General features: G+C 42.0%; 1 protein-coding gene across 19 annotated transcripts in view; it reads left to right on the top strand.

Annotated features, from left to right (window-relative positions):
- The window catches only part of cacna1g (calcium channel, voltage-dependent, T type, alpha 1G subunit), a 255,234-nt gene that overhangs the window by 131,220 nt on the left and 111,392 nt on the right, over positions 1-12,622 (top strand). For all 19 annotated transcript variants that reach the window (XM_077503948.1, XM_077503953.1, XM_077503942.1 and 16 more), the window contains exons 6-9: positions 6,487-6,646; positions 8,144-8,438; positions 9,945-10,037; positions 10,128-10,989. In XM_077503948.1, coding sequence (XP_077360074.1) covers positions 6,487-6,646; positions 8,144-8,438; positions 9,945-10,037; positions 10,128-10,989 — 1,410 coding nt within the window. The remainder of the gene's footprint in view (positions 1-6,486; positions 6,647-8,143; positions 8,439-9,944; positions 10,038-10,127; positions 10,990-12,622) is intronic.

Genomic DNA, 12,622 nt, shown 5'->3' with positions numbered 1-12,622 from the left:
GCGCCACTACCTCAAACATGCCCCTTTCACCTCGCCCACCTCATGGGAGGCACACCTCACACTTTGAAAAACGCTGCTGTTCACCGTCATCGATGCATGCTAATATTTGATGCTCTCTGGGTTGAAATAATTCCAAACCGCAATCACTGTGATGAAAATACAATTTTCCAAAAGCACTTAGCTGCTCTGCCCATCTTCTGGCCATGGTCAAGATCAATATAAATTGATTTGGGCGTACCACATAACCAACTAGAGGGTCACTGAGTGCCCCTCCACATGGAAGGAAAAAAGATATCATTATGATGACTTTTTCATCAGCATGCAATGTACCAGTATGGCAAAAATGGCACAATGTCTTGTAAGAGAACCAAAACAGTGCAGTTGTAATTGATTAAGTGTATTACTATGACTGTGTCATTGGGTCATATGCGACTGTGTTTTTGGTTGGGTCATGGGGTCATTGTGTTGTGGTCCTGTATTTATTGATGCTGATGTCAGTTGCTATGCAGCTTCTATGTACCTTGTGATGATGTCAGTTGCTCTGCAGTTGCTATATTCCTTGTGATGACGATGTTGTCAGCTGCTATGCAGTTACTATGCCCCTTGTGATGATGATGATGATGATGATGATGATGATGGTGATGATGATGCTGTTGTTAGTTGCTGTGCTGTTAAGTCCCTTGTGATGATGATGATGTTGTCAGTGACTATGCAGCTACTATATCCCTTTTGATGATGATGTTGTCAGTTGCTATGCAGTTCCTATGCCCCTTGTGATGGTGGTGATGATGATGATGATGATGATATTGTCAGTTGCTGTGCAGTTGTTAAGTCCCTTGTGATGTTGATGTTGTCAGTTGCTATGCAGTTGCTATGTCCTTGTGTTGATAATGATGATAATGTCAGTTGCTGTGCAGTTATGACCCTTGTGATGTTGATGTCAGTTGCTATGCAGTTGTTAAGTCCCTTGTGATGACGTTGTCACTTGCTATGTAGTTGATATCTCCCTTGTGTTGTGATGATGATGTTGTCAGTTGCTATGCAGTTGCTATGTCCCTTGTGATGATCATGATGATGATGATAATGTAAGTTGCTGTGCAGTTAAGTACCTTGTGATGTTGATGTTGTCAGTTTCTATACAGTTAAGTCCCTTGTGATGATGTTGTCTGTTGCTATGTAGTTGCTACCTCCCTTGTGATGTGATGATGATGTCAGCTGCTATGCAGTGCTATGTTCCTTGTGATGATGATGATGATGATGATGATGATGATGATGATGATGATGATGATGATGATGATGATGATGATGATGATGATGATAATGTCAGTTGCTATGCAGTTGTTAAGTCCCTTGTTGCTATGGATTTTCTATGTCCCTTGTAATAATGATGATGTCAGTTGCTATGCAGATGCTATGGTCCAGTATTTGTCACTGTATTTAGGTTAATCATATAGGCCTTTATTCTGTCATGGAATTGTGCCTTTCCCTTCTGAATAACATTTTTGTCATTACGTCAAGTTTTCTCTAAGAACAGTGAGGTTTCCTATCCCTACTCTCCTAAGCAAGGGAAGTCTGGAAGCAATATAAAATACAGGTTCAGATCAAGGCAAGAGCACATTAAAACAAGCTGGATGTAACTGCCGCTGTGTCAGTCTAAGTCGATATGGCGGCGTGGTGACATTTGGGACTTGCTTAAGACTTCAGCTGGAGTTGATGATGATTTAGTGAAGTGTCACTGCACCAACATGCCTATCACCATAGCTGCACACAGATACAGAGGGGGGAGGGGAGGGGCTAAAGGAGGAGAGGCAGCAGACCTGACACACTGGAAGGAGATGCTTCTTAATATGTGTATGTTGTACTGAATGTGTTTGTCAGGAATCCATATAAGAAGACATCCATCCATCCATCCATTTTCTTGACCGCTTATTCCTCACAAGGGTCGCGGGGACTGCTGGCGCCTATCTCAGCTGGCTCTGGGCAGTAGGCGGGGGACACCCTGGACTGGTTGCCAGCCAATCGCAGGGCACACAGAGATGAACAACCATCCACACTCACACGCACACCTAGGGACAATTCGGAGCGCCCAATTAACCTGCCATGCATGTCTTTGGAATGTGGGAGGAGACCGGAGTACCCGGAGAAGACCCACGCGGGCACGGGGAGAACATGCAAACTCCACCCAGGAAGGTCCGAGCCTGGACTCGAACCGGAGACCTCAGAACTGGGAAGCGGACGTGCTAACTATAAGAAGACATGTAGCTATATATTAAAAATCAGATCAATCCACTCACTTTGTATCAGGAGGAAAAAATCCTCATGGGGGCTGATGTGAAAATAGTGGACAAATGATGTGTTAAAGGAAGAAGAAACACTTTGCTTTGTATCGCTTTGTTTTCATGCTTTGTGCACATGTTTTATTTAAAGCAAAATTCAGAAAGGATTTCCATGTACTGTATGGCCAATCACAACTCACAACGAAAAGCTTTCTATTGTTACTGTATGCAAATACCAGATCGCAATTCCCTTAGACACTCCATGTGAATACCAAAAAATGCTTTTGAACGTGTGACAATGGCAATTAACTGCAGAATGTCAAACATCCATATCATCGCCTTTCTGTCCCACCAGTCTTCAATTGAAGCCAATCACAGGGGACTTCAGACAAGAGCCGTACTGGACCAGACTGTCACTGTGCAATCTCAAACATATTTAACTGAATTGTCAACAAAAATATTTTTACATTGTTCTCAAACTTCATGGAGCGTGAGAAAACATTTTGGGGTCAGAACAACAAACTATGATGGGTGAAAATATGGATAAACAGAAAAATCTGGGTTTGTCTTATATGCACATCTGTATGCTTTAAAAATACATCTTAACCCAAAGTCTTGTTTGAATAAATGTATCACAGATTGTTCATAGCCATTTTTCACAAGTCAGAAATAAAAAAAATATTACATAAATTGACGAATGATGGAATCTGAAACAAAACTTGAAAAAAATAAAAATAAAATAAATTGCTCAGTCTGGCCTGATCATCATTTTACATATATTCTGTGATTAATGAGTAGCAAAATAGTATTTCTCATAGGTCTTAATTGGCCATTAGTGGCCAGGGTGGAGCCAGAAGTAACAATTTGATGTAACAATGCATTATTGACACATTTAAAGAGCTGCAGTTGGAAATTACAAAAAAAACAAAAAAAAAACGACCTTGGGCAGTTTCATTATATTTGCAGTAATTAACACAGCTAACATGACTTAGACAAAAGAAGAAAGTCATTCAAATAGTCAGCAAAGAGTCCAAATGATTAAGTATGGATTTATACTGTGCTTTTCGAAATCCTAAAGAGAATATAACAAAATGTATAAGCAATTTTAAATAAACACAAAAACATAAACAGTATTGTTCCAATTTTGGCAAACTAGCAAACCACCGGGCTTCGAGTTACTTGTATGCATTTACATACTTGACTAATAAATCCGATTCTGATTTGACAGGGCCGAGAGATGATTGTAGACTTGTTTTGTGAAGCCAAACTATAAAATCCTTCTTTTTAAATCTCAACACCTTTTCCTTGTCCTTCCCTCCATCTCTACTGTTTCTCAGCGGCTCTTAAAAAAAAAAAAAAAAAAAACCTGATCAGAAAATGATCCTTATTACAAATGCCAGTCTCCTGCAGAGATGGGGGCACCCTACAGGGATAGAAACAGTCAGGGGTACTTGAAAAGAGAACAGATCAGAGAAAGACTAAATGGACTGCATGTCAAGCAAGGAAAAGGGGAATTCCAAGGTGGTAGGAAAGAAAAATGTTCATATAATATAGGCTGAGCTGCAATCCAAGCCAAGTGGTTTGACCAAATTTAGCAAAGAGGATGCGTGTGGGCAGCAAGGAAGAGTGTGTTGTCAGAAACATGAGCACACTGTATAGAGATGTCAGAGATGCATTGTGCTCAAGGCAGACTCTATTCTACTGTATTTAAATGCATTTATGTCTGTATATTACTCAGCTAAAAAGTTGCCTGTAATTTTATTCTACATGTTTTGTTTTTTTTCAAACTTAAACATTTCTTGTGTAGCTAAATTAAGTAGAAAACATTTTAGTATGATAGGGTGTTGTTAAAACAACACTGAAACCAAAGTAAGGATGTACATATGTTTTGTTTTATTGGTATTGTACATCACCAGTTGTTTAAATACAGAGCATCATCATTATCATCATAATCACCGTTATAACCATAGTGATGGCTGTTTTTATTATTATATTTTATATTATGAGTGAGTACTGATACCAGGTATCAGTATCGGGCTGATACCCGGCCTTATTTTGTTATTTGCCCTCTTGTGGCCGTTTCACAAACAGGAAGTAGAAGTTAGAAGAACAGAAAATTACAATTTAATTTCATACAATTTTAAGGAAAAATGCTATATTGGGATATACTGTACAGGTCTTTCTTTAAAATGATCTGTCATAGTTAGTTTTTATTATTATTTATTTATGTATTTCTTTATTTCTTTATTTATTTATTAAATACATTTTATGTCTCAAAAGTACTACTCATACTGGTATCAGTCTGAAAAAAAAAAGTTTTATCGAATGTATGTATATATATATATATATATATATATATATATATATATATATCCATCCATCCATTTACTACCGCTTATCCGAGGTCGGGTCGCGGGGGCAGCAGCTTTAGGAGGGAAACCCAGACCTCCCTCTCCCCAGCCACTTCAACCAGCTCCGCCGGCGGGATCCCAAGGCGTTCCCAGGCCAGCCGAGAGACATAGTCTCTCCAGCGTGTCCTGGGTCGACCCCGGGGCCTCCCGCCGGTGGGACATGCCCGGAACACCTCCCCAGGGAGGCGTCCAGGAGGCATCCGAACCAGATGCCCGAGCCACCCCAGCTGGCTCCTCTCAAAGCGGAGGAGCAGCGGCTCGACTCTGAGTCCCTCCCGGATGACCGAGCTTCTCACCCTATCTCTAAGGGAGAGCCCGGACACCCTGCGGAGGAAACTCATTTCGGCCGCTTGTATCCGGGATCTCGTTCTTTCGGTCACGACCCACAGCTCGTGACCATAGGTGAGGGTCGGAACGTAGATCGACCGGTAAATCGAGAGCTTCGCCTTTTGGCTCAGCTCTTTCTTCACCACGACGGACCGATACAGAGTCCGCATCACTGCAGACGCTGCACCGATCCGCCTGTCGATCTCCCGGTCCATCCTAGCCTCACTCGTGAACAAGACCCCAAGATACTTGAACTCCTCCACTTGGGGCAGGATCTCATCCCCGACCCGGAGATGACACGCCACCCTTTTCCGACTGAGGACCATGGTCTCGGATTTGGAGGTGCTGAGCTTCATCCCAACCGCTTCACATTCGGCTGCGAACCGCTCCAGTGAGAGTTGGAGATCCCGGCTTGATGAAGCCAACAGCACCACATCATCTGCAAAAAGCAGAGATGCAATACTGAGGCCACCAAACCGGAACCCCTCAACGCCTCGGCTGCGCCTAGAAATTCTGTCCATAAAAATTATGAACAGAATCGGTGACAAAGGGCAACCTTGGCGGAGTCCAACCCTCACTGGAAACGAATCCGACTTACTGCCGGCAATGCGGACCAGACTCTGGCAACGGTCGTACAGGGACCGAACAGCCCGTATCAGGAGGCCCGGTACCCCGTACTCCCGAAGCACCCCCCACAGGACTCCCCGAGGGACACGGTCGAACGCCTTCTCCAAATCCACAAAACACAAGTGGACTGGTTGAGAGAACTCCCACGCACCCTCGAGGACCCTGCCGAGGGTGTAGAGCTGGTCCACTGTTCCACGGCCAGGACGAAAACCACACTGCTCCTCCTGAATCCGAGATTCGACTTCCTGACGGACCCTCCTCTCCAGCACCCCTGAATAGACCTTACCAGGGAGGCTGAGGAGTATGATCCCTCTGTAGTTGGAACACACCCTCCGGTCCCCCTTCTTAAAAAGGGGGACCACCACCCCGGTCTGCCAATCCAGAGGCACTGTCCCCGATGTCCACGCGATGTTGTAGAGGCGTGTCAACCACGACAGCCCCACAACATCCAGAGACTTGAGGAACTCCGGGCGGATCTCATCCACCCCCGGGGCTCTGCCACCAAGGAGCTTTCCAACCACCTCAGTGACTTCGGCCCCAGAGATAGGAGAGGGGAACTTTGTATATATATATATATATATATATATATATATATATATATATATATATATATATATATATATATATATATATATATATATAGTTCTTCTACTGAATCTCATTAGAAGGTGCAGATATACCAAATGATGTGTGAAGCCTCACGTTGGAATGTTCAAAAACAACTCTGAATAGCTGTAAATTGTGCTCACGGGATTTCACAGAAATAATTGGATTCCCAAAATCCATCAGTTGTAAATATAGTACATAAAAGGAAACCTAACCTTTGTCCTTGTGTCTCCTCACAGGTATGCGTATCCTGGTTACCCTGCTGCTCGACACTCTGCCCATGCTGGGCAACGTGCTGTTGCTTTGCTTTTTTGTCTTCTTCATATTTGGCATCGTGGGAGTCCAGCTGTGGGCCGGCCTGCTCAGAAATCGCTGCTTTGTGGAGGACAACTTCTCTTTGTAAGTTCTTCAAATAAAAAAAGAGGAACTATATGTATATTTATTTTGTTTTTGTTGTTTTTTGAGGCATTTTGAACACTATAGAGTTGTACTGTATGACCCATTTTCGGATAGCTGGTATTGATCATATTGATTCACTTTGTGACAGGTACAAAAGGTGACTGGATTATGGAGTATTTTTTTAGATAGTGCTGAGATGAATTCAAATGATTTGGCAAATGCTCTACCAGGGCTTGACCCTACAAACTGCCAATAAAGGCAATCAGGTTAGCATTTATTGGGTCTAACAGTGAGAGAAGGAACAATTACGAGAGCCCATGGAAGATGGACACCTAACTTGGTCTTGCTGTCTGGGTGATCCTTGTTTTATTACTTTCGATAGTCTAAGCCAGCCATTGCAAAATTTAAGATCCGGCCTGTGCCGCTTGCATTTGGTCGCCAAGTGCAGAATGTTGTTGGCTACAGGTAAAGTTGTAAAAAAAAAATTAAAAAAAAAAGGGCTTTTTGATGTCTGTTTCTTGCAATGATATTAATATACCGTATTTTCCGCACTATAAGGCGCACCTAAGAGCCTTCAATTTTTTCAAAAGCTGACCATGCGCCTTATAATCCAGTGTGCCTTATATATGGATCAATATTGAGCCGCAACAGGTCTCGCTGTCAAGACGCTATCGGTGACCCTGCACGATCGGTGACGCGCATGCGCAGAAGATCCCGCCATCTTGGATGGCAAGCTAATACTAATACTTTACCTGAGACAAAATAATAAAACAGCTGTTTATTCATTTTGGGAGTGAATGGAGTTGTCAGAAACCTGGTTTGTAATCTATTAATAAAGTTTAACTGACCTATCTGACTGTTTTGTTGACATTCCCAGCACAACGCAGAACCATCTAATGGATGCATAACGTAACCCCAGCCTTATATATGGAAAAAGTTTTAAAATATGTAATTCATTGAAGGTGCGCCTTATAATGGGGTGCGCCTTATAATGCGGTGCACCTTATATATGGAAAAAAGTTTTAAAATATGTCATTCTTATAGTGCGGAAAATACGGTATTTGTCAAGCTTATGCCACTACATGATAAAGTGTGTTTGGGTCATTATGTGAAGTATTGAAAGGCAAGTTAGGGACACGCATGTATCACTTATTATAAAAGAGTCTATATTATAAGTTAAGCATCATCCGTTTTTGTGTTCTATTTTCAGTCAGTCCTGTCTGCATTTGTCAAGACCACCCATATACAGTAGTACATTCCAAGCTACTTTTATAATGATTAATGGCATCCTGGGTTACTTTGAAGTTAAATTTGCCATTGCTTTTGCTGGTTGCACTGTCCAAGCTCAACATTGGACTGTTTCCAACCATTTTTCCCGTATTAATCATCCAATACTTTTAACTAAGATTAAAATGTAAAAAAAAATGTGAGGATTTGTTTACCCTGAGGTACTATATAAACCACTAATCAATGAAATGTCCTCTCATTTATCCCTAGCCCCCTGTCTGTGGAGCTTGAGAAGTACTACCACACCGAAAATGACGATGAGAACCCCTTCATCTGCTCTCAGCCCAGAGAGAACGGCATGAGGGATTGCAGCTCAGTGCCCAAGCTCTATGACGAGGCGGGTTTGCAGTGCAATCTCGACATGTACTCGTACAACAGCACCGATAACACCACCTGCGTTAACTGGAACCAGTACTACAGCAACTGCTCTGCTGGTCTGGTTAACCCTTTCAAAGGTGCTATCAACTTTGACAACATCTGCTACGCCTGGATTGCCATTTTCCAGGTAAGGAGCTAAATTCAGTAAATAGTTGCCCGGGTCTTAGACAGTCATCATTAGAATGGGTTTAATGACGCAAACGAGATGGAAACAAGAAGGCGATAAAAGGAAGGCCAATTGCCTTGTAGCAGCTGGCATGTCGTTGAAATATAGCTTTACACGATTAGCTGGACATGACATCCACAGCCTCAATTTTCCACGCCATTTGTTCGCTATCTCCACATCATCTGCAAAGCTTTTGTCTGTTATCATACATTTCTGTCAAGCTGGGAGTGTCACGTTGGAGGACAAAAACCAGATTGGGGATTAGTTCTCCCACTGCTGGGACTGTTATGTGACTTTGCCTGTGTGTGGTGAAGCATGCAAAAAGGAACTGGGGGATTAAACTTGTGCTTGATTTTAAGAGAGTTGAGTGGTTAGTCACCTCACAGCGGGAAGGTCCTGGGTTTGAATCTCGGTTTAGGTCAAACTGAGGGCATTTGCTGTGGAGGTACTCTCTGGGTACTCCAGCACTCTTGATTCAAACGTAGCCCAATCGTGGATTTAATAATAATAATAATAATAATAATAATAATAATAATAATCATAATAATAATAATAATAATAATAATAATAATCATCATCATAATCATAATCATAATCATAATCATAATAATAATAATAATAATAACCAAAAAAAATCCACTTTATGGGTCATTGACAATTTCTTATGGGTTATTTTATACAAAATGGACAATTTTTTGGGCCAAATTAACCCGAGTAGAGGATCTGACCCAATTTTATGGGTTGTTTTAATGACGCAATTTTTGAACCAAAGTTGGGTCAAATTCTGCGATTGGCTGGCAACCAGTTCAGGGTGTACCCCGCCTACTGCCCGAAGCCGGCTGGGATAGTCTCCAGCACCCCCGCGACCCTTATGAGGACTAAGCGGTTAAGAAAATGGATGGATAAATGGATGGGTCAATTTGACCCAAGTAGACGATCTGACTCAATTTTTTTGGCCTGTTTTTTTTTTTTTTTTTTTAAACAACCCACAATGTTGGGTCTAATTGTCCCCTTTTTGTGACCCAAAGTTGGGACAAATTAACCCAAGTAGAGGTGACCCAACGTTCTGGGTTGTTTTATACAAAATAACCCAATTTTTGACCCAAAGTTGGGTCAAAATGACCTAAGTAGATGATCTGACCCAGCTTTCTGGGTTGTTTTACACAAAATTAGCTTTTTATTTATATATTTTTTCCTTTCAAATTACCCAATTAGATGATCTAACCCAACTTTCTGGGTTGTTTTATACAAAAATAACTTTTTTTTTCTTCTTTTCTTGGTGCAAAACAACCCATAGTTGGGTTATTTTTGACCCAACTATTTTTAGTGACATTACTCTCACAATCCAAACACATGTACTGTATGTTAAATTCCAGAGGTGGGCGTGTCCACCTCTGGAATCACAACACACCGTACAAATTGGACAATGTATCTGCAATCTGTGGTTTTGGTTGTCTTCCTCTTTAGGTGATCACTCTGGAGGGCTGGGTGGATATCATGTATTTTGTGATGGATGCTCACTCTTTCTACAACTTCATCTACTTTATCTTATTAATTATCGTAAGTACTCTATACCTCCTGAGATTTGCGGTTAAAGTTTTTCTAATATTTGACATTACTAATTGGATAACAACTCTTCCCTGTCCTTAGATTGGCTCATTCTTCATGATCAATCTCTGCCTGGTAGTCATTGCCACTCAGTTTTCAGAAACCAAGCAGAGAGAGAGTCAGTTGATGAAAGAGCAGAGGGTCCGCTTCATGTCCAACGCCAGCACCTTGGCCTCTCTCTCTGAGCCTGGCTCCTGCTACGATGAGCTGCTCAAGTACCTTGTCCATGTGGTCCGTAAGGGAGCGAAACAGGTGGCCCACATCTGCAGGTTCTTAGCGCGACGCGCAGGACTCAACATTGCCGCTTCTCCGCCTCCAGTGGAACCCCAGCAAAGGCAGAGCCAGAGGAGGAGGAGGAAGTCCTCAAGGCAGGGGTCGTTGTCTGTTTATCACATGGTGCACCCTCACCCCCATTGCCATTACCATCTTGGGAATGGCAGTGTGAGAGCAGGAGGGAACATCAGGTGTCTGGAAGGTCAAGATGTGGACCTATCTTCTCATAACAATATCGGAGCAACCTGTGGTGGAAACCTTACTTTAGTTCCACCGCCGCACTCAGTCATTACAGCAACCTCTGACACCAATCTGGCAGGATATGTCGATTCACAATCAACTCTTGGTGTCCTCCAGCGAGAAACTCTTCGCTGTACACCCTCAACCACAAACCTGTGGCAAATTCCAGGCCAATTTTCCTTTACTTCAGCATCCATGTCTGGAGCAATGAAGAGGAACTCTGTGCCCTTTGCTGCTCCCGGTCCTAAGAATTACCCCACTCTTCAGGCCAGGGCTCTAGCAGAGTCGAGACGAGGGAGTGTGGCAACCAGTACTCTAACAAACCTCAATATCCCACCGATGTCATATGGGAGACGGCGGCGGAGTCTGGCGGACACCCACAACCCTTCAGGTAGATGATTGACAGGAACTCTTTTGAAGTAACTTGGAAGTGCCAAACTATTCAGTTGAACACAAAACTATTAAGTCTGTGGTATGAATGGCAACAGGTGGATACAAAGGTTAATTGTACCTTCTGCTATCTAGTGGAAGAGCATTTAATTATTCTGCCTGTGTCTGTACTATATGTCAACTGGCATAAATACTGTAGATAAACGAAGGTACATTACCTGTTGCAAATTGAAATTGGATAATGGTTTGTTCCATATCATATCGCCTAAAAAAAAACCTGCAAATTTTAACCCACCACATTTTGATTTTAATGGAACTTGGTGTACTTGTTGATAGTGACGGCACAACATGAAGTCTCAAATTTGAGGTCATCATCATCATTTTTTTTTTTTTGCATGTGTGCGCACGTGTGGGGGTGTGTGTGTGTGTGTGTGTGTGTGTACGTGCGTGTGAGTTTGTGCTCATTAATTCACCTAATACCTGTTAAAAAATTCCATACCCTTCCTTCACTTTAATCGGAGACTTCAGAGTCCGGCCAGAGTTGTGAAGTTGTCAGGAGACCAGAGGAAGGATCAAAGAAAACAAAGACGAAACAAAGTGAAATAAAGTGAAATCCAGCACCAACTCACAGAGTTACAAAAACAGAATCTTAGACCAACCCCAGAAACATCTAAATTCCAACAAATTAGGGAGACCCGAAGAGAACGGAGGGAAGACTAATATGACTAAATATGCAGCAGTCTTTTAAATGATTTCAGATTTGTAATCCTTGTTGAATTCCCTATCCAAATATGCATGTTTTGTGAAGATTAACCTAGTAGTTCCTGAGATATAATCCTGAGATCTTCAAGGGAAGACTGCCAGAACACTTTTTGCAGAAAATGTCAAAATTCAATGGGCCATAGCGCCCAAACCCCTGCTCAGATTTACCTAAAATTTGAGATATAGTGTTGTGCCATCACTATTGACAATTACACCAAGTTTCATTATAATCAAAATCTGCTTGGTTAAACCCACTGGGTGATTTGGCACGATTCAAATTTTCTGAACCCTCACGGCAAAAATAGATATGCTGTTCTAAAGTGAAAAATCTAGTTCCTTTATCTTCATTTTTGTCCAAAAATGTTATGTTTGACAAATTCCAAGACAAAACTTACTTTTTTTTTTTTATATAATCCTGTTGTCTAATAAACAAGCCAAAATCGAATCAAACCAATATCTAATGTCTTGAGCTTGCTTGCATGATTTCACGGTTAGTGGAGGTATAAATAGGACAATGTTATGAAGTGTGAGAATAGCATGGATGATTTATGCCGAGTTTTTGTCAGATGAAGCAAAACAAATGACATACCTCCACTCAAAATGTTCCTTTTCATGCAATCACCTATTAGAATCAGACATAAATGTGTTGTGATTAAGCCTTAAACTAGAATACCCTCCAGGATTCTTTTTCCGCACGAGAGAGAGAAAACATTCTAATTACAGTCAAATGTTAATGCTTCACGTTGTAGCTGGCAACTGAGTTCTCTGCTCCTGGCCAAGCTCTAAAAGGCCGTGTGCTCAGCAAAAGTCAGGCCAGATCTACTCAGGTTATACAGACGGTGGAAACACTGGCTGCCAGCCACGCAGGCTGC

This window comes from Festucalex cinctus, chromosome 17 (assembly GCF_051991245.1).
Source record: "Festucalex cinctus isolate MCC-2025b chromosome 17, RoL_Fcin_1.0, whole genome shotgun sequence".
In the NCBI taxonomy this organism is placed as follows: domain Eukaryota; kingdom Metazoa; phylum Chordata; class Actinopteri; order Syngnathiformes; family Syngnathidae; genus Festucalex; species Festucalex cinctus.
The sequence above is the reverse complement of the archived record's forward strand: the minus strand, read 5'-3'. Positions and strand labels throughout refer to the sequence as shown.